The 20686-nt window shown below is 39.2% G+C and overlaps 1 protein-coding gene across 2 annotated transcripts in view; it reads right to left on the reverse strand.

Moving 5' to 3' along the window:
- Positions 1-5894: 5894 nt before the first annotated feature.
- Positions 5895-20686, reverse strand: part of ryk (receptor like tyrosine kinase) — a 51802-nt gene continuing 37010 nt past the window's right edge. For both annotated transcript variants that reach the window (XM_008277550.1, XM_008277549.1), the window contains exons 11-16: positions 20025-20094; positions 18475-18607; positions 14534-14643; positions 14222-14381; positions 11302-11438; positions 5895-8773 (exon numbers count right to left, since the gene is read on the reverse strand). In XM_008277550.1, coding sequence (XP_008275772.1) covers positions 8662-8773; positions 11302-11438; positions 14222-14381; positions 14534-14643; positions 18475-18607; positions 20025-20094 — 722 coding nt within the window. In that variant the 3' untranslated portion in view covers positions 5895-8661. The remainder of the gene's footprint in view (positions 8774-11301; positions 11439-14221; positions 14382-14533; positions 14644-18474; positions 18608-20024; positions 20095-20686) is intronic.

Raw genomic sequence — 20686 nt, forward strand, 5'->3', positions numbered from 1 at the left:
TATTGAAAGCCCGACCAGAGGCCTGAACTATGAAGTAGGATTTAAGATTAGCGAGCTAATTTATGGTTCAACAGATTAAATCGCCATGGTAAACTATGCTAACTGCATAATTTTCTCTGAGCAGGCTAAGTTCAACAAAACAAATTGACACGTATTAAAACATCCCCTACAGATCGATCTTTTCTCTTGGAAAATGTCATCACCATTTCTAGAAGTTCCCACAGAGCTCAGTGTGCAAATAATTCAATTTCCACTCAATTCAACTTTATTTATGTAGCACCAATTCACAACATAGGTCATCTCATAACACTTAACATAGTAAAGTAGTCCTGTAAGAGGGTCTCTGAGGACGGCGAGAGGTTTCAGAGCGAGTATCATGTTTCTGCAGTAGGGGAGGTTTCATTTTCGGGACCACAGTTGTCGAACACTTTTCCTTCGACCCCTGTTTTTCATGAAAACACCATGTACTGAATTGGATATCTAAGGGAGCAGCATGCAACCTGTTGATGCAAGAACTGCATTTCTGGCCAAGATAGATGACAATTTTAGCACAAATTCTGGATGTAAATCAAGTTTTATTTTTTAACATTAAAAATTGTTCCAATGGCTTCATTGGGACAGAAAAGTTTTAAAAAGCTTGGCAATATGAGGTCGTGTCTTGTCTCTCTCCAACCTTTCAAATATCTGTTTGAGATTTTGTGACTACAAGACCATTGCATATGATTGCATCGTTATTTTACCTGATAATTACCTAATTATGCTAATTACAAAATTTGCTCAACAAGAAACTCTCAGCAACACAGTTAAATTGAAATGTAATGAATGCGAAAATTATTAATCCATCCTTCACATCATGATGAAAATTGTTTGAATTTATTACTTGATTATTTATTCTTTATATAATTTGACATTTTGTGAATGGCATAAAGGGACTACGTTTGTAATTTCATGATACAGTCTGGTGTTACATAGTAATGTCAGAGCCTACACCTAAGCTAACCGAAACGTAAATAAAACTGTACTCTGATTGTGCCTTAATTGAGGCAGTGATATTGATGAGCTGATTAACTCACATTCACACAGTTCAGTCTTTTTTTTTTCCAGCTTTCTTTCCTGGTTTTTCCTTTCAAACCTGACAGCTGTGTTTCTTCTAGTCTGTCTTGTGTTTTTAAATTCCTCATATTGGTTTAAGATTACAGTTTGTTATTCTTGTGAAAAATATGCAGCTCTAGATGTCCATGTTTGCGGTCCGTCATCTGTTGCCAACTTCGCCCCTTTCATGTGAATGCGCTCACAGCTAGATTCAGAAACCCTGGGTGGACTGAATGAGCTGATAACCAGCTTCGTGTGACCGCTCAGTGTGACTGCTTGGGCTTAGTGAAGCCAGATAATGCAAATATATCTTGGGTATGTTCAACTCGCTTCATAGTACAGGCCACAGGCTGCAATCTAAATGAATGGCGAGGGAGCAATAACTACAAAGTATCAGGAGAAGCAGGAAATGTGTCACACAACCACCGTCACTGGGAATTCTCCCATAGATTTCTATTTGGGATTCTCTCAAAGACGAGTCTCTCCCTTATAATGTCTCTAGTTTAGTTATTGAAAACCTATATTTCCCTAAAGCTGAAAACAACCAAGACTGCTAGAGATGCAAAACAATCAAAATGAGATGCAGAATGACCTCAAAGAGACAAAGAAGGGCTACAAAGAGATGCAAAATGAGACAAACTGAGACACAAAATAAGCAGGATGTAACAAAAACTAACCACAAAGCGATGCAAAATAACCAGAAAGTGATGAGATGCAAAATAATCAACATGAGACACAAATTGCCCCAAATAAAATGTGAGCACAACGAGATGCAAAACAATCAAAATAAGACTCAAAATGATCAAACTAGGACAAGAAAAGAAAAGAAAAAAGGAGGAAAAAATGCCAAATGACCTCAGAGACAAAGAAAACAAACATGAGACCTAACATAATCTAACTGTGACAGAAAATAACCTCAAAGAGACACAGAATGGTAGCAAGGATATACAGAAACACTAATATCCAAAGAAATCTAAAGTGAGGCAAAAAATGACCACAAGGAGACATAAAAAGATGCAAAACATCTGTAAGACACAAAATAATCCCAAAGCAGGTCTGACCGTTCACACCTCTGTGCCCAGAGGCTCATTGTTTCATAATGCCTCTCATGTAATGCTATTTGCATATATTTGGGTCAAACTGTCTGCTAACAGCTCATTTCTCAAGAAGATAATTGCCCAGAGATTTTTGAAGAAGCCACAAGGTCGTTGTAAACCACTTAACGTTGTTCTCAAAGTATTTGTAGAATCCCAGAAGACTCTTGTAACCACATGAATGAAATAATCATGTCCTCCGACTGATGAAAAAGATTTTTTAACTCCTTTCCCTGAAGCTACCACAGCCTTGATTTTAGGGAGTTCCAAGGATCCTCCAGGTAGCCCACTTATGACAATTTAAAAAAATCACTAGAATTAATAATTTCTATTCTAAATAAATAAAGATATTAGTTACCAAAATAAAAGTCTGAATACTGCTTCAAAAAAGTCTAGTGGAGAAACAGTGAATCATTTGATATTTATTTAGTTTGGCATCCGAGTCTTGGTTATTATATTGTATTAAATACGGATGTCCGTTTTTTGATAGTTGGCTTTTCATTATGTGGTGTGACTAATTATTTTTAATAGTAATCTGGAAGTTGATCACTAGATGTAGCATGTTTGTTTCTGAACAAAATTTAGTCTTAAACTCCCGCAATCACTCAAAAAAAGACCCAGCATTAATGCAATTATTTCCAGATTGACATAACTATTGCACAAATAAACATGAAATGATATCATCCTCAAAATAACACCAATTCTTGGTATGAAAACAGCACAAAGCTCAAGAATGCAACTGTAAACAAACTCCTTCTCCTTTAAATGTTGGATTTGTCATCACAAGTTTAGGAAAAATCTCAGCAGCTCATTGTCTGCTCACATAACGTTAGAATTGACTGATGTGTGTTTATATATCTTTGTAGCTCTTCAAGTACAATTATGTAATGTAACAGATTTTCTCTTTATACATTTTTAAGTGCAATACAAGTTACTTATGTCTAACTAATCAGCTCTTTTACGTATAATTCTACACACCATTGAGCTCCTACAATTTGGGTACAGTCATCCATCATGCCATATCTGTACATGTGACAGGTCTACATAGTCTATTATTATCTACTTTTTAAAAAATTATTTACTATGCTTTATTTGAATCTAGCTGCTGTAACGTGAATATCCTGGTGAGGGATCAAAAAAAGTTTATCTAATCGTAATGCTGTCGAGAAATATAATCAACAGGACTGAATGAATGCTATTTTGAGTGCAGCAGAGAGGCCGACATGAAGCAGGAAACAGAAGCTCTGCAACTCTCCTACAGTTGTTCTTGTTGCATTTTCTATCATCACACATGAAATGATGAGAGAATATGTTGTTTATTTGATCCAGTTACATTCAAAATCTCTCATTTCTTTCAACAAGGCTTCACTTTTAATTCCTCTCTGCATGTCTCACATGCTCTGGTAAGATCTGGACACTGTTTCTGGCCTCCAGGATTTCTGAATTGGACACTACATGCCCATAATGCCAGTCATGATGTGTTGTTATCATGTAATCTCATTTGTGAGACCTTGACAACTTAATGCATTATAAAGGATTACAGCAGCGCAACCTATAAAAATATCTATAACACTGTGTTAATACAGAAATCCTGTTCTCGTGAATTAATAACCCCTCTATATTAAGCAAATGCAGGTCCCTGGTTAAATAAACGTGTTGCCAAGCGACACAGATATGAGAGCTGAACTTTGGTCGGACGATGTTTAGATTAACAAGGGCGTGTTCAAGAGCCTGCATTACTGCATGAAACAACAAATCCAAGGTGAAAATGAGAGGTGTTTCTGTTGGAGAATATGAAATAAATTAATAGAAAAGACCAGATGAAAACTGAAAACTTTGAGGAAACTGAAAGACAATAACAAAGGTGGATCCAAATATGAGTCACATTAATTATAAACAGAAGCCTGTTCCTAGAAACAAGTTTGCAGAGCTACCTGCTGTATAAAACCCAGAAAGCCCCTAAAACTGTTGATATTCTGCGCTTTACTTTAAAAACAAAAAACCAAAAACTGAAACCTTGTAAAGTTCTCTGACACAACAGTCTGGTAATGACAGCTTCCACTTACTCAACCTGTCTTGCGGTTGCATTGCGTTGCATTGTGGTCTAGTATGGCTGCTGCTGCTGGTGAGGAAACTGCAGAAAAACTGTGACACTTTTGACTGTGACGAAGTGAAACCCGCAAACGACTTATAATATTTTGAAAGTGTCCAAACTCTGCTGAAGCCATGTGGAAACACCCCAAAGTGACTTCACATTAGTGACGTTTAGAAGCTTGTTCTAAGAACTCAGAAGGCTTCACGACCAGAAACCCCCCCCCCAAAAAAAAGCAACAAAAAAAAATTGCTGCATCAACAAATATAATTGATAGCATGTAAGGATGAGGCCTCGAGAAGCAGGAGATTAAAAGATTCCAAACAAATTAGATTTTGCATAACTTTCCATTACGACATCGTGAAGAAGCCTGGAATTCATGTGACATCAACTTTAGCCTAAAGCTGAAGAGGCCAAACAAAAGCAGCTCAGATAAAACAAAGAAACAGAAAACAATAAGAATTCACAACAGTGTTCTTGTATTACAAACACAGAGAAGCTTATTTGGCAATACTCTATCATTATTTATTATAGTAGCTCTACTCCAGTGATGTGCGGTCAGTGGAGGCAGGCTCACCTGCCATCACGAAAAGAAAAAAAATACAATGATAAAATAATTTAAATGGTTATATTTATCCAGTGATTTGTACTGTAAAGCATAAATTTTGATGATTTTTTAAATTCAAAATTGCTAAATTTCACAATTTCCCATTCAAATGCTTGGAAGAGAAGCTGGTGCGGCAGCAGCGAGCTGAGCCTCACTTTGGATTGTGTAATCCCTCCCTGTGCTGGATGCCATGCAGTGACAGCGTGCTGCTGTCTGGATGTCGCCAATAACACGGTTCAAACACATTTAATATATAACCTGATTTTCCATAGTTCAGCTGATGTGTACAATAATGTACAGTGTTTTATTGTTACCAACTGTATGTGTGTCTCGCGTTTTGTGTGCTGAGAAGAGGTTCCAGGTGAGGCAGGCAGTTCTCCTGCCTCATGGCAGGGAGCGCTCGTGATCCCAGACATGCTTCTTGTGACTCCGTGGCTGCAGAGTAAGTGACAGCAAGCTAGACTAGGTACAATACACAGTTAGCAAGTCAAGTGCAGTGATCCATTTGTTTTTTTTCCCCCTCTCGCCCAGTTCAACATGAAGGACTACAATTCTTAAACAATTTTCGTTATTTTTCTATATCCGCTACTTTTAAAAGTAACGGATATTTTTGTCCAAAAGCAGCGGTGCATGGACTTTATTTAAGTGTTTTTTAAAAAATGAAATGTGCGTTTTGTGGGCTACAGTTTGTATGTGTAAAGAATGCAGATATGAAACATAACTTGTTAACTGCTGCCAATCAAATGGCAAATGAGCTACTCTGTAGAGTGCATATATTTGTAAATGTGATTGTAATGAAGTCAGTGCCTCACCAGCCACGAACCTCACTGCACGTCACTGCTCTACTCATTGGGCAAAGGCACCACTGATAGTCTGCAGGCTCAAAAAAAGTAAATAAATAAATAAATTCTTGTGCTGTGGCTTTTGTGGTACAAAATAAACATTAAAATGGGCAATACTGATACACTGAATGCTTCTGATTATGAAAAAGTAAATGAAGTAGGCATTGCATATTTAAAAGATCTCATTTAATTTGTGGATACGAATTCAGGAAACAGTTTACAACCTTATTTCAACATGCAGTGACCATAAAGACGCATCACAAAGATGTCAAAGGTGTAAGAGTACGATTAGACCAAGTTGGTAGGCAGTCGTGTGTTTGCGTGTTCACAGTGATTAAAAGTGTCCTCACCAAAAAAAAGGAAAAAAAATCAAACAGTCTTATGAAGGGCTGAGTTCTGATGCATATGACAAGCTGAGTTTAATAGCATTTAATAGTTGAGTTCGACTATCCAGGATTAAAACTACAGATGTAAACAACATGTTATTCCAGATATCGAGAGTATCCCTCTGACCAGTTTAAACCTAATTCAAGATATATATAAAGAACAGCGTAGACATCTGATGGGAAGATCTTGAACTAGAATTATGTCTGGTCAAAATTAAACTGTAGATATTTGAACCTGAAATTAAACAAGTCATAATTCAGCAGTTGCTGATTTGTAGATATCTCTAAAAAGAGACACCTGAAAGGTAAATGATGATGTGGATATCTGAAATGTAAACTGCAATACACATCCAGTCGAGCTATTAAATGTTAAAACCGTTTGCCATAAACACACAACTACTGAGCTTATAAAAAGAAAAGAGTCGGGGAGGTTGTGACATTGGAAAATAAATGTACAAAAGAGGAAGAAGGTGGTGGCATTCAAATAATAAAAAAAGTGTCCAAAATTCTAACCAGATGCCTTTTAAAAAACTGGGTTGGTAAAGGTTGGAGCCCTTGCAGTGCTGATGTTGTTGCATCCACTCGTCTCATCCACACTGCACACTTTAAACCAGCTGTGACGTCTCCACTGAGCGTTGGCACGGAAACTCATCCGCAGGACTTATTATTCTGCCTTCAAATGGGGTCGTGTTTATGAGAAGAGTCCTGATGAACCCTCCAGTGGTGCTCACCAGCTCCACAAAATCTGTTTTTCAGTGGATGGTATGTCATTTTCTAACATTAGCTGAGTTTTTCTCTCTAATGTCATTATGTTGAAGGAAAATTTTGATATTCCCAATGGCCTCATCTTTTCAGTATATTTTTTGCATGTCGCATTGTGCCTTGGGCTATTATGTCACCTGCTTGCTAGCTTGCTACAAGATACTGAAAGTGACTTTCCACTGCAGGAACTTGGTGGCATGAATGTTTACGGCACTTGGCCCTTTTAGTCTTTTTTTGTTTCCATTATGGTGTTGGATCTAACAGCTTCAACTCTGAGTTAACTCCGGGTACTCCAGAACAACAGCGAGTCGTAGGTTTTTGGATGTAACTGTTCTACAAGCATGTAGGAAATAGAACAATGGAGGTTTGTTATATAGCCTATATGTGACCCAATTGCACGAAATCAGTCGCATTGCGCCTTGGGCTATTATGCGTATACAAAAGCAGCGTGTTGCTACCACATGACGCAAATCACGGGACAGGATTGGCTAGCAATGACATATTGCTCGCGGCGCCTGTGCACAAGTGATTGCCATGGCTTCTTTCTTGTGTTACTGCTCAGGCACGCTGACGGTATTTGACAGCGATATGGAGCATAATATTATTATGCTTTGTAAATTATATGTTTGCTACAAGTAGAAAACAACTAAATGGACCCATAGTAATAAGTAATAAACCCAAAATCAATATTTTATCATGTGGTAACGTAACTCGGGCTGTATTTCGGATATAGCCCAAGGCACAATGTGACAGATTTCGTGCAGATGGGTCACATATGGAGAATTTTACATTAAAGATAGTGATGTAAGAGAGGAGAGCATTGCGACTCCACAAGAACATCAGAGGGGACAGAGTGAAACCATCAGTGTCAAGTCCCTCACAGCTACCCTGGAGTACGTGCTTTTTTCTGCTCAAAGTGTTGCAGAGGAGGTTTTAAAGGAGCTGCTGCTGTCGTAGTCAGAACATGCAAAAAGGCTCAGGCTGCCCTAAAACAGCCTTCAAGTTCCTGCAGTGGAGAACAGCCTCCTGTTGCCAAGTTCTCGCAATTTCAAGTCGATGTTACCACGAGAACACCATGAATTTGGCGAACTCCTACATTACAATCGCAAGCTCACGAGTTCCATTTGAAGGCAGCGTTGGTGTGATCCAGAGGAAGCAGTGTACCATTTAAAGGGATGGCAGAAATCATCTCAGAAAATACAGAATGTGGTTTCCAAGCTGCCTCTCGTACCGCGCCAGAGCTCACCATGACAGAGTGAGAAGGTGGTTACATATACTGTACAAATGAAGCCCTTTAGTCTACTTTGGTACCTAAATCATTCTGCTGTAGAGTTACTCTCATCCAAAAACAAATCTACACGGTTTCACTACGTTATAAAACTGTAGAAAATACTGTCGTTTTCAGAAGCTTACATTGTTCTTAAAAAAAATAAAAAAATAAAAAATTGTTCAATGGCACATTAATGTCCTTAAATGCCGACGTGCTGCACAGACGAGGACGTCTTTCCATTGTTCTGGTCCTCTCAGTGAGGGAAGAGTACTGTCATGGCCCTTTGTAGATGCTTTCAAAGCAAATGAAACAAAATTCAACAAAGGATCCTTTTACTTTGCTATGCTGTAAAAAGATAATTAAAACTATATAAAAACTCCAAAGGAACTGTACAAAATAAAATCATCAGGTCTGCTCTTGCATCTGATAAGGCACAATTTCATACATGTATTCCTTACGAACAGTGTCCGCCAGCTTTTAGTCTCGCTGGAAAAAAAAAAAGAGAAGAGCTTGTTTTCACACGTAAGCACCCAACGCTGCGTGAAACTCTGTGAGACACTGAACCAGCTGCTGAAACTTGGGCCTCTCCTCCGGGTCCAGAGCCCAGCAACAAGCCATCACTGCAAACCTGCAACACAGAGACACACACACAAAAAAAACAATCAAAATCAGATATCTATCCACGAGCAATGCCAGAATAATGTTTTCTTTAGTGTGCGTTTGTGAGACAGAAACTGGCTTCAGACTCGGGGCATTGTATTCACCTGGTATACACTTTGTACTGAAACAGGAGCTGCCTGTGCACTGCTGATATAAATGACTGAGATATAATCACTTCTTAATCAGTTCTGCCCTTACATTTTGCAACCTCCAATATTTTGGAAAAGGAAGCAATCACTTCAACAGCCATTGTACTTACAAGGAAACCGAGTTCGATCTTTTGACAGATCTCAGGTAATCAGCTCCTGGATTTCTGTTTATTATCAACAATCAGAGTTTTTTGTGGATATGTAACACCAAGTTTTCCTTTTTTTACTGGGTGGGAAGTACAGACTTTTGAGCTGACAATCCAATAGTGCAACTAAACTGCAACTGATCAGACAGTTTTCTTTGTTTTCTGATTTGTAACTGATAGGTGATCTGAAGCTGAAGCTCGGAAATAAACAGATTTAACTAATAACCACAACATGATAAAACACAATAGGATAGTCTTGCTGATCTACAATTTGGGATCGAAGTTAGGATCAAATGAGGGTTCAGAGTTGTTGGAAAAGTGAAGAAAAGAAGTGTGCGTTTGTGTACAGACTGTCAAAGTCAAATACTGGATTTTAATTGATCGAGAGCGAGAGCAGGCATCAGGATGGTCTTGACAAGGTACAGAGGTTTTTACTGGAACAACTGATCAGCCACAATATGAAACCATGGGCCGGAAGAGTAAATAACATCGATTTTCTTGTTACGGTTCAATGTTACGCTGGCAAACCTTGGGTGCTGACATTAAAGTGGGTGTTACTTACAGAAAAAACAGTGATTTTAAGGTTACTTTCTGTCGCAGATTTATCACTCCTAAAAGCTCTCTGTGTATCAGAGTTACATATTACAAGTTTATTTCCATAAAAAATAATCCCTTCCTGCCTTTAAATGTCTCAGATGTAACTCTACACTGTTGCTTCCTCTAGAACATGCAGATTTATGAAGTCCATGCTTCTCAAGCACATCAGCTCAACTGTGACTGTTTTCAAACACTGTACAACTGCTACACAATGGAAGGCTGTAATATTGGAGTAATACAGTCACGAACCGAAAACTGAATCTGAAGAAGAACAATGACACAGAACGTCAAAGCCTGCAAATCCACAGATTAGTTCCTTATGTTTGCTTTACTTGAAACGCTGGACGTCTGAGTCTGTGTTTTCAAAGCCCTCGTTGCTACAATGCAGTTTCAAAGGAGGAAATGCTCAGCCATGGCATTGCCTTCTCATTTCGCTCATGATTTGTCTTCTCGAATATAAAACACCACATGGCCATGTTAGCAGGGTAAGACATTGATGTTCACCAGAGGGGTGCTTAATTTTGTAGCAGATTGGTAAACAGTATAATGAACATTATTTTGAACCATGAATTAATTTTATATTTAGAAAGAAATATGATTAAAAATTATAGCTAAATAGTAACAGCTAAGATTTTCTTGATAAAATTAAAGCTGTTGGTGACAAGGCTAATACACAGCACGGTAATGGACTTTGCCTCCTGCACCCATAGCTTGAACTCTCCCTGATTGGAGTCAGTCATGCTTAACAAACGAATGCACCTGGGTGGTTGGCCACTGCAGGCCTGCTGTGAACCATGAAAAGCTACATTATCACCCAGCAGTGAGAAGGTGACAGCCTTAATATTGATGAAAAAGCCTGTAAATAATAGTGCCCTGGCAGCAAAATGGCTGCAAAAGCTGCTCCTTCTTCTTGACAGTTGTAGGATGTTGATAAGCTTCACTGCTGGTAACAGCTGAACATTTTGGTTTGATTGAAGTCTTTTATTACACAAACAATGTGTCAGCAGCAGCGTACTTCTTTGTTGAAAGTCCTGGCTGATGATAAACAAACACACATGCTTTGCTCTGCTGCAGGGATATACTAACTTAGATTTATGCGTTCATGTGGAACTTAATCTGAAAGCAGAGAGCAAAAGCTGGACATCAGCCCTAATGAGCTGGTCACCATTTTTTTTTTACCTTCTTGTGTGCTGTATGACAACTTCCACAACAGAAAATGTTCAATGAGGGGAGCACCAGTAGGAGCACATGGTGAAGCAAAAATGATCACTTGTACTTCCTTGCCAATGACATCAGGCAGGTCATGAAAGGCGGTAAAATATGATCAATCAGGAACCAATATGTGAGTTTTCATGTTTCACTGCAAAGTCATGCAAGAATTTATGACTCTATAATCATCTGTTTGAACACAGTGGCCGCCTTATTACACAAAAATATGATGTAGTCTGAACTTGTCATTATACTGGATGCTGTGAGAATTTAAAACTTCATATACACAGAGAGAAGACTCATTAAATTGATCTATACGTTTACCAAGTTCTTAATAAAATGAGGGAAAACACAGTGTTTGTGTGCCTGCGCATATGCTCTGAAAACCAGCTTACAGTTCATCTGGACAGTTGATAGGTTGTGCTATTCTGTATCCATCCTTCAGGTAAGCCGACATCTCGAAAGGGTCGATGTCGACGTAGGGGGTCTGACCCAGAGTCATCAGTTCCCACAGCGTCACTCCGAAGGCCCACTGTAAACACGCAACACATGATTAACACCGACATCGTTGTTTAGCATTCATTTAGAACATTTTCTAAAACGCAATCAACACAAGCTGGTGCTTTAATAATAAACAGGATAAACAGAACCAACATTTCTATGCAGACTGCGGAAAACCAGTGGTGCCCAAATGAACAATGTAAGGAAACTATGTAAAAAAAAAAATGTATTTGGGATATAAATCATTGCTGCAAGTTTTTGTTGGGAGTCTGAAAGTATAAACAGCTGGGTGGTCCTTATGTTTAGGGAGAGTGTGAGTTCAAGCTTCTGGCAAGTATTGTTGTTCATTCTGACCCCCGAGGAGAGAACAAGGAAAAGAAGGACTTCACTTGTAGTGTGAACAAGAGTTGCTCTTGTTGTTAACCCCAAACTAAGGTCACATGTAAAAATAAAAGCTTACAATAGGTGTTGACCCTGCAATTGTTATTGGGAATTCTTAGAGCGATATAAATTATCTACAATAAAACTGATATAATCTGACAGGTTTGAAAGGCATGTTTTCTTATGGGTGAAAACAAAATTGCCATAATTACACACATTCTCAGAGGCAGAAACTGTAAAAACAGAAGGATTTGTTTCATTTGTAACTTTCCAAAGGTCCTTGAACTAACCATGTGTGACAGGTGATTCTGTCAAGTTTAAAACTGTAACATCTTACCAAAAAGACTGAATTCTCTATATCTCTATGGGGCTGGAGTCTATCCCAGCTGACGTAAGGTGAAGGCAGGGGACACCCTGGACAGGTCACCAGTCTATCACAGGGCCACACTTAGAGACAGACAACCAAGCACACTCACATTCACACCTACGGACAATGATTATTAGTTTTTCTTTTTTTGGCCTTTGTGAACTCATGACCTCCACATTGGGACTGTAGCCCTGCACATGGGACGCCAGCTCAACCAGGTGAGCCATAGCGGCGCCCCAACCTACCGACAATTCAGAATCACCAATTAACCTCAACATGTTTTTGGACTGTGTGGGAGGAAGCCGGAGAACCTGGAGAGAACCCACACTGCACGGGGAGAACATCCAAACTCCACGCAGAAAGATCCCAGTGTCCTCACTGGGATGCGAAACGGCAACCTTCTCGCTGCACGACAACGGTGCTAACCACTGAGTCACCTTGCGGCCCAGTTGCAAAAATGTAAGTAGTAAAATATATTTAAGTATCCATAGGCACTATTTCTTTTTCAGGTATTGGCAACATCTGTGCACACTTCAAAAAATGGTATGCATGTTGATGCCACATGTTTTCAATTTTTGTAAAATAGATAAACTCAATTTCAGATTTTTTAAAAGGATTAATAGCCTGACTGTGTACTGGACAAATGACATTTTTGATTCCTCTCTACTTTTTTTCTTTTCTTTTCTTTTTTTTGTTGCCATTTTTGTGATGTTTCCATAGATGTGCAGGACTGTATACTACAGTGAAAACAAGCCTGCAGTCAGTAAAAATTAGATTAGATTTGATAGAACTTTATTGATCCCTTTGGTAGGGTACCTCAGAGAAATTGTTGTACTAGCAACAACACAACACCAACACAACATTAGTAATAATAATAATAATAACAATAATAACAACAACAATAATGGATACACTAACAGTGCTAAAGTGCCAAAATATTCCACACAGTCCGGTGACAGAGCATGATGCTCTATCTCACCCCAATGTCCTCACTCCTCATCTCTCGCTCCCCACCTCTGCTCCTCCCTGTCCCGGCAAAGTGTAACAGAAGCAAAAGATTCTCAGAAACTGGTTGGGGTTAAGAGGGTTAAACCTCCCAAACTGCTGACAGACTCATCAGGGCTGCTTCTACAGTGTCAAACATGTTTGATAATTAGGAGTGAAACTGTAGATTGTTAGAATTATTCCTCGAGTGATCCTGTAGTGTGTGATGTGCCATTATTTTCCAACTTTGTAGTTTTTTTATGTGAGTGATGCAACCTGATTTCAAACTCCTTCAGTCTGAGCCCAGCATTAGAGTGCCATAAGCTACAAAAAGGTGACAGAGGACCTTTAAAGGAAGAGCAGGCAGTGATAAAGAACAGAGGGCAAGGTGACAGCCTGGCTCCTCAGAGGAAAAACATGTTGTACAGTCATCCACCCACATCTGCACGTAGTGCACTGCCAACATTCCCAAAAAGGTCTAAACATGCTAGTAGTATCTCTCCCATTCTGTTTAGCTTTTGTATCTGATGTGTATAACCACTGTCATAAGGGTATATCGTATTTATGTGCGTAACAGTGATGCACTGATGATGCTATACGGCTCCAAGTACTTGTCTGGACTTCCCCTAGTTAGCTGGCTGTTAATGCCAGCCTTCTGTTAACTGTAAGTGCCATGATTGCCATGATGCAGCATGACCATAAGAGGAATGTGGAGGGGTGGGGGCATGTCTGGCTGGTGTCTGAGCGGTGTCTCTAAGGATCTGTAAAACTTGCCGGATGTCTCCGTCATGCCTGCTCTGCTCTGCTGGGAAAGGAAAGCAGGAAGAGCCACACACGGCGCTCAACACTGTACCACCCTTCCCTTTGACACCTTGACCACGAGTCTAAGAATGGCTTGAATGGAGTTGGTGCCATTTCCTGGATGTCCTATCATGTTTCCTGCAAATCCAATATCTATTAATGTAGTTACCATTCCTGAGAGATAGAATAAGGTATTTTTGTGACTTTTTTTTGGTAGTCAACGCAGCATGGATGTAGGATTGCAGGAAAGTACAGTGAATATCTTCTGCTGTATTTCTTACCACGTCACTTGCACTTGAAAAGTCGTTGTTGAGCAAGCTTTCCAAAGCCATCCAGCGGACTGGCCGGTTCTCATTATCCCCCAGACAGTGGTAATCCATAGGAAATAGATCTCGAGCGAGGGCATTGTCTGTAATCTTCACTTGCATGTTGTCGTCAATGCTGTCGGGGGGGGGGGGGGTTAGGGGAGAAAGCAAAGTCGGCATCTTTATTTTTTTTTTAGTAATTAAATTCCAAAGCAAATCACCTGAAAGCTGCAGGGAGGATCTGAGGACAGACTGACGACAGCTCTGAACCTGGTCAGGGACACTTACACGCAGTTCCTCGCGGCAAGGTCTTTGTGTATGACCTCCCTGCGAGCCAGGTAGCTCATTCCACATGCAATCTGGATGGCCATGTACACCAAGTCTTGCTGAGAGATCGCCTGAAAGGAAACGAGGGAGAAACAGAGACAATATGCAGTTGAAAGACAGAAGCAGGAAAGACAACAACAAAAAAAAAAGGAAAGAACAGGAGGGACTGAGAACAAGAGGCGAGAGCTGACTTGATTTTACATGGAACTATGGATCAAATATGGAAATTACCTTCACGAAATCTAGAAATTCAACTGTAAGGTTTAATTCAATTAAATTTTAATTCAATTTTATTTGTATAGCAGTTTACAACACATGCCATCACACAGCGCTTAACAAAGTAAGGTATAGACCTTACAAATATATCAACTGAAAAACATGACCTGGGTTTTTCCTGCACAGAGGAATTTTTGGCACCCCCAAAGAGGTTTTACCCAGTGGCGAAGGAAAATCCCCTGCATTTTGTTAGTTGGGGTTTCATTGACTCAAATGCACAAGACAATTTTTGTTCATCTCATTGCCTTTTTATAAAGTGAACCGATCCTGCTGTTGTCCAAAGTCACCTCCCTAGCACTAATTGTGAGCCATGAAGAACCCTATTGACGTGTTTAAACCAATGCTGCTTCCCTGAATCGAACACTTTTAAAACATAATTATCAAAATCTAATAATGCAAAAAGTATTAAATACCAAGCAACTTGGCTGAAGGGATGGCAGTGTTGGTTTAACAGTTCTTCTGTCCTCTAGTTGTATCATCAGGTTGTTGTTTTTAGCGTTTAAAGATAGACTGCCATGAAATCTGGTACACTGTACAAAGGCTGGGTTTGGTGAACCTTAAACTTTTCTTCTAGTACTGCCTTCAGGTACTTACTTAAGCTAATTAGCACATTCAGTGTGCAAAACCATTTTTGTGTGAATTGGCAAAACTAAGATGTGTCAAACATCTGCTTAACATTAGCATGTTTCCTAAAACTAATGATTATTATCTTTGTTGTTGCTTAATCTGTTGATTATTTTCTCGATTAATCGAAACATTGTTTGGCATAAAATGTCATAAAATAGTTAGGAAAAAAAAGAAGTCAATTAGTGTTTCCCAAAGCCCCAGATGATATCCTCAAATGTCTTGTTTTGTCCACTAACAAGATAGTTTAGTTATTTTACTCGGAGGAGGAAAGAAAATAGGAAATGTTCACATCTAAGAAGCTGGAAGCAGAGAATTTTGATGTTTTCTTAAAAAAGTACTCAAACCAAATAATTGATTCTAAAAATAGTTGCCAAATAATTTAATATTCAACAAGTAAGAGATATACTCGTTCCAGCTCTAGTTAGCTTTGTTACTGCAAGTGTGGTAACATGCTGATGTTAACATGTAGAAAGACCACTCACCCTCTCAGTCCACTTTGCAAAAACTACAGATTATATTTGTGCTGAAATTGCAGTGTTTCCTCTAGGATTTTTTTCAGCAGTGGGGGCAGGCTCTCCAGGGAGCCGTGGTGGCGTAAACAAATGACATTTGACTGCGGATTTTACTTTTACAACCTATTTATTGAATGGCCAGTTGAAAATGTTTTTTTAAAGGCTGAATGTAAAAACTAAAAGAATAAAAAATAAAACAATAAATTTCAATAAATAAAAAAAACAAAAAAACAATCAATAACAATTTCTTGATGGGGCTGTAGAATCAGTGGCAAACTTTGCATCCAGGCTCAGAACAATTATTGTTTCTGGGTTTTTTATAAAAGAGCTCTAAGGCTCTGTTGTAGGGAAATTCTCGGAGAGGTGGCCGCTGATGCTCAGCAGCACACATGATGCAAGTTGAGCCCCTGCAGCTTTTTATCAAGTCAGTCTTCACCTACAAATAGAAACAATAAAGACTTTGTTTCACTCAATTTCCTACACCCTAATCATTTAAAAGTAATTCATTCTAACCGTCATCATTTATGAGTCAGTAAAAGGCTAATGATACCTGGCTAGCCTCGTCTCCATCAGGTGTCTTTGTCTTCTTAGAGAAATATTTGAACAAGCTCATCTGAAGATGCAGTTACATCATGGTGTGTAGATATTAGCTTAATGCTATCAGTTAGTCTACTCACATTAGTGACACTGAGTTGGCCCCGGGCCCAATTAACTTAAGATACTGATATGTTACGTAACGTTAGCTGGCTATCAATATTTTGCAAATGTCTATTTAACATGTAAAATCTATTATGGGTTACCTTAAGCAAATAAGTCTACCTTTCCTCCAGTAAGTCGCTGCCCTATTCTCCAAGACGACCCTCCTCCGACTCTCTGACCTGGAGCCTGGTGCTGGACGTGACGTCACTCTCTGCGCTCTCGCGAGTAATTAACGTTGTATTAACCCCCCAAAGAGTAGATACTGAGCAAGATAGTTATCTGTCGTTTACCTTAGTACTCGCGAGTACCCGATCCCCCCATGCAGGAGTCTGCTGTGAAGGTGGAGACATGTGGCGGTGGTGTAAATTTAACAAAAAAAAAAATTGAAGGGGCGGCAGCTAGGATTTAGGAATGGCAGCCCGCCACTGCTAAATGAATGTAGAGGAAACACTGAATTGTAAAATCACATAACTGACATTGCTTAGTAACGTTGTATGCAGGAGAGGGACCAGGATGTGACCTGACATGACACAAAAAGTTTGTTATTTGAAGGTTTGTACGAGTCTGACATGAAAGAAAGTTATGTGCTTTGTGCTCCAAGCTACTGAAGGCCTTATAGACAATAGCTGGGCAGCAGGTGTGTCAGAAAAAATCCTTAACAGTATGCACAGAAAAGACCCCTGACTGCTAACAAAGTGAGGCAGCTCCAATAATGTAAACATCCTGTATAGCTGAAAAGACAATAGTAACTTATAAGAGAGCTCCTGAAGTCAATGCACAATATATTGAAGTGTTCAACATATTTTTGCTTCGGCTCTATTTCAGTCAGCACAATCCTTGGCTCACATCCACAGAGAGGAAATACTTTGGGTGATGTCTTATCTGCTGGTGGATACTGTGATATGACCAAAATGAAATACTCCCCACAACACTGGAAAAAAGTCTAAGGCAACCAGTGAACAAAGATAAGAACATTTCAGGTCAACTATTCATGCCAAACTGAGATGTGTAAACCAAAGAGTCTAGCAACATGCACACTAACAACCAGTCATCAATGGAAAAATGACAACTGTGAAAAAGGTCAACACTCCAATTTTTTTCTCCTTACAGTTGCACCTTCCAGATGTTCGCTTTCAGAACGAATGCCACACCGCACTGTTGTGCTCTCTTAGTGCTTTTCCCAGAGCTTAGTCTCAACTGCACTGATACATGGCTGATTTATAGCTTGATGTTTATTGCAACAGCACAACTTAATGACTATGTCTTTGTCTCCCACAACTGCCAAAGTGCTAGAAATTGCTGAGAAGGAAGGTGCTGATGTGTTACCGGAGACTTTACAAAGGGGTTTTGATTAATGCAAATGGTTGGCAAGCTTCATCTTGTGATTGCAAAGTGTTTTGCTACATCTGTATTTTGGAGCTGATTGATTGGTTGGATCTGTGGTGTGGCTTTGCCAAGCACATCAAAGACTCCCCGAGGTTAACCTGTACAAAAGCCTGATTGTCTTCACATAGCGAATAAAAATCTCTGCCCTGAGCACCAGCTTTTTGACTATATCAACAGACTTTCTAATCATAGTGTAAACAGTAGTTACTATAGGTGTTACTTGGTGTTTTTATTCCCACAAACACACAAAACCTTCTTTCAGGTTGAACACTGGGATGGAATCTGACTTTTCTTCTAATTCAAGGGATTTTTTAACAGCTTTATAAATGCTACACAGGTCTTTCACTGGGGCATTTATCTTTACAGTTTAACAAGCAAATGTGTGCTGATTTGAAGCCTCACCTGTGGGTTGTTAGCCTCGGCTAGCTTGCACTGCCGCAGGAACAGCTTGAGATTCCCCCAAGCCATGAAAGGCAACAGCACCATTGGCTTCTCTCCATCCTCTGTGCACACATGGCTTATGGGTAACAGATTTCTAAAGGTGGAGAAAGACAGGAACAGTGTGTACTAGATCGTTATTTTCTGCGTATACATATGTGTGGAAGTCACATCAAAAGGGTTCTGGGAAGACAGCAGTACATGTTAAAAGGGGTCATCCAAACCACTGAGGAGGAAGTGTCAGCAAATCTAATCATCGTGCTGACCTCAGAAAAAGGAAAGAGGAAGGAATAGGCCAACGTGACGACAATCTTTTTCCACATTAGACGAGCACTTCAAATTGGCAAGGCTATTGTACGTTTGGGGTAAAATTTGCAGAAATAATTCCACAGTGCAGCATGCAAGTGCTACATTCATGTCAGAAAAAATGTTTGTTTTGTTATCTGTACAGTTACAGAATCGGCTTTGGTGTGTTTGTGGTTGTGTTTCATCAGTGTTCAAACCCAGCCAAGGACCGAGTTCACATGAAACTAGTTTTTTTTTTTTGCTTTGTTAAGAACTAAACCTGTTGAAACATTTACAGTAGAGAAACGCACTAGGGCTGCAGTCTCCAGGTCAACTTGTTAACTGATTAATCAATATGCTGTCATCTGACAAAATTCTGCTGCTTTCTTTTTTTTTGTATTATGTTTTTATTGACATTCAGTGATAAATGTAGTATGTACATCTGCTTTAGTTATTAGTCACAAAATATCAGCCTGAATATCCCTTTCTTTAACACAAAAAAGAACATAAAAAGGAAAAACAGAAAAAGAAACTTAACATAAAGGGAGTGGGATGCAGTTATTGCTACATACATAGTATATTATTTCAAATTAGCCGAGTCAAAATCTGGCCTACGTGGCATTATGTAGTCCATCCACTTCTTCCAACGTGAGACACAAACTATGTTGGTGCCAGATCATTCTCAAGAGTTTTACTGTTTATTATTATTTAAATTAATTAATCGTTTACCATTGTTGTAAACTTATCATAAAATACTTATCCAAGATTGAAATGTGACACATTTATTCCCAATTATTTTCTCTGTTTCCATCACATATTTTTATATGCATTTTAAAATACAACATTTGACTTTTCCTCATAAAGAGGTAATGCACTTCATGTGGAAGGAAAATACTTTTTCTGAAGAACTTCTGATGTAGCAAACATTTAACACACTTCTAATGAGTTGTTTCTGCTTCTAGAGACTTTGGAAATCATGAAACATGGCTGATACAAGCTTACATGAAAGACTAATTAAAGCCCTGAAGACTTATCTCCCCTTTTCTCTGTTGGTCATTTGGAGACTACAAAGAACCCTTATAACCAGGTTCATATAAAATAAGAATAAATTCAACATGTTGAATTTCCCTTCTGGGATAAATAAAGTATTTTTCATTTCATTCATTAAATATAGAAACAGCATAGTGCCATGTTCCCTTCTTGAAGTTTAACTTTGTGCTTCCACTTACCGATGATGAAGTCCACGAAGTTTGCAACTTTCAGTCAACATCATGGTCACCTGGACTTCAGAGGCGTGATCTGAAGAGACAGTATCTCATCTTTAAAAAACACTAGAGTGACCAGTGACAGTTGAAAAGGTAAGGACACATTTACTCTCTGACCCCATGTGATGTTTGATTTTTATCTGTTTCATTGCACAGTCCCACTGCCAAAAGTCATTTGTAGTGGGAAACTTCAGAGGAAAACCGACTTGTGCAAGTTTTTAATCTGTGATTGCAGCTTTGCCATCGTCTGGTACTTATGGAAAGCAGCATTGTTCCCTTCCCAAGAGGCGTATGAGGAGGAAGTAAATACTTTAACAAAGCCAAAACTGGCATGAGGATATTGTTCGCAGATCGGTATCCACCCCTCCCTGAGTAAACATGAGAGAATGGAGAGGTCAGAAGGCAACTGGCAGAGAAAGCTGACACATGCCGCTAACAAAGAACCTGACGGACCTACATAGAGGAGCCCCTCCACTGGCATGCAACCATGCTGCATGACTAAGACTTATAATTAATTTGCCGACAAAGTTGTCTGTTTGTTTACAGGTTTGAAACCATGTATGGCCATCTGCTGAAGCCATTGGAAAAACACCTACTATTTCTGATCGACAGTGTTTAGCTAACAA

This window comes from Stegastes partitus, unplaced genomic scaffold, assembly GCF_000690725.1.
Source record: "Stegastes partitus isolate 25-593 unplaced genomic scaffold, Stegastes_partitus-1.0.2 Scaffold100, whole genome shotgun sequence".
Taxonomy (NCBI): Eukaryota; Metazoa; Chordata; class Actinopteri; family Pomacentridae; genus Stegastes; species Stegastes partitus.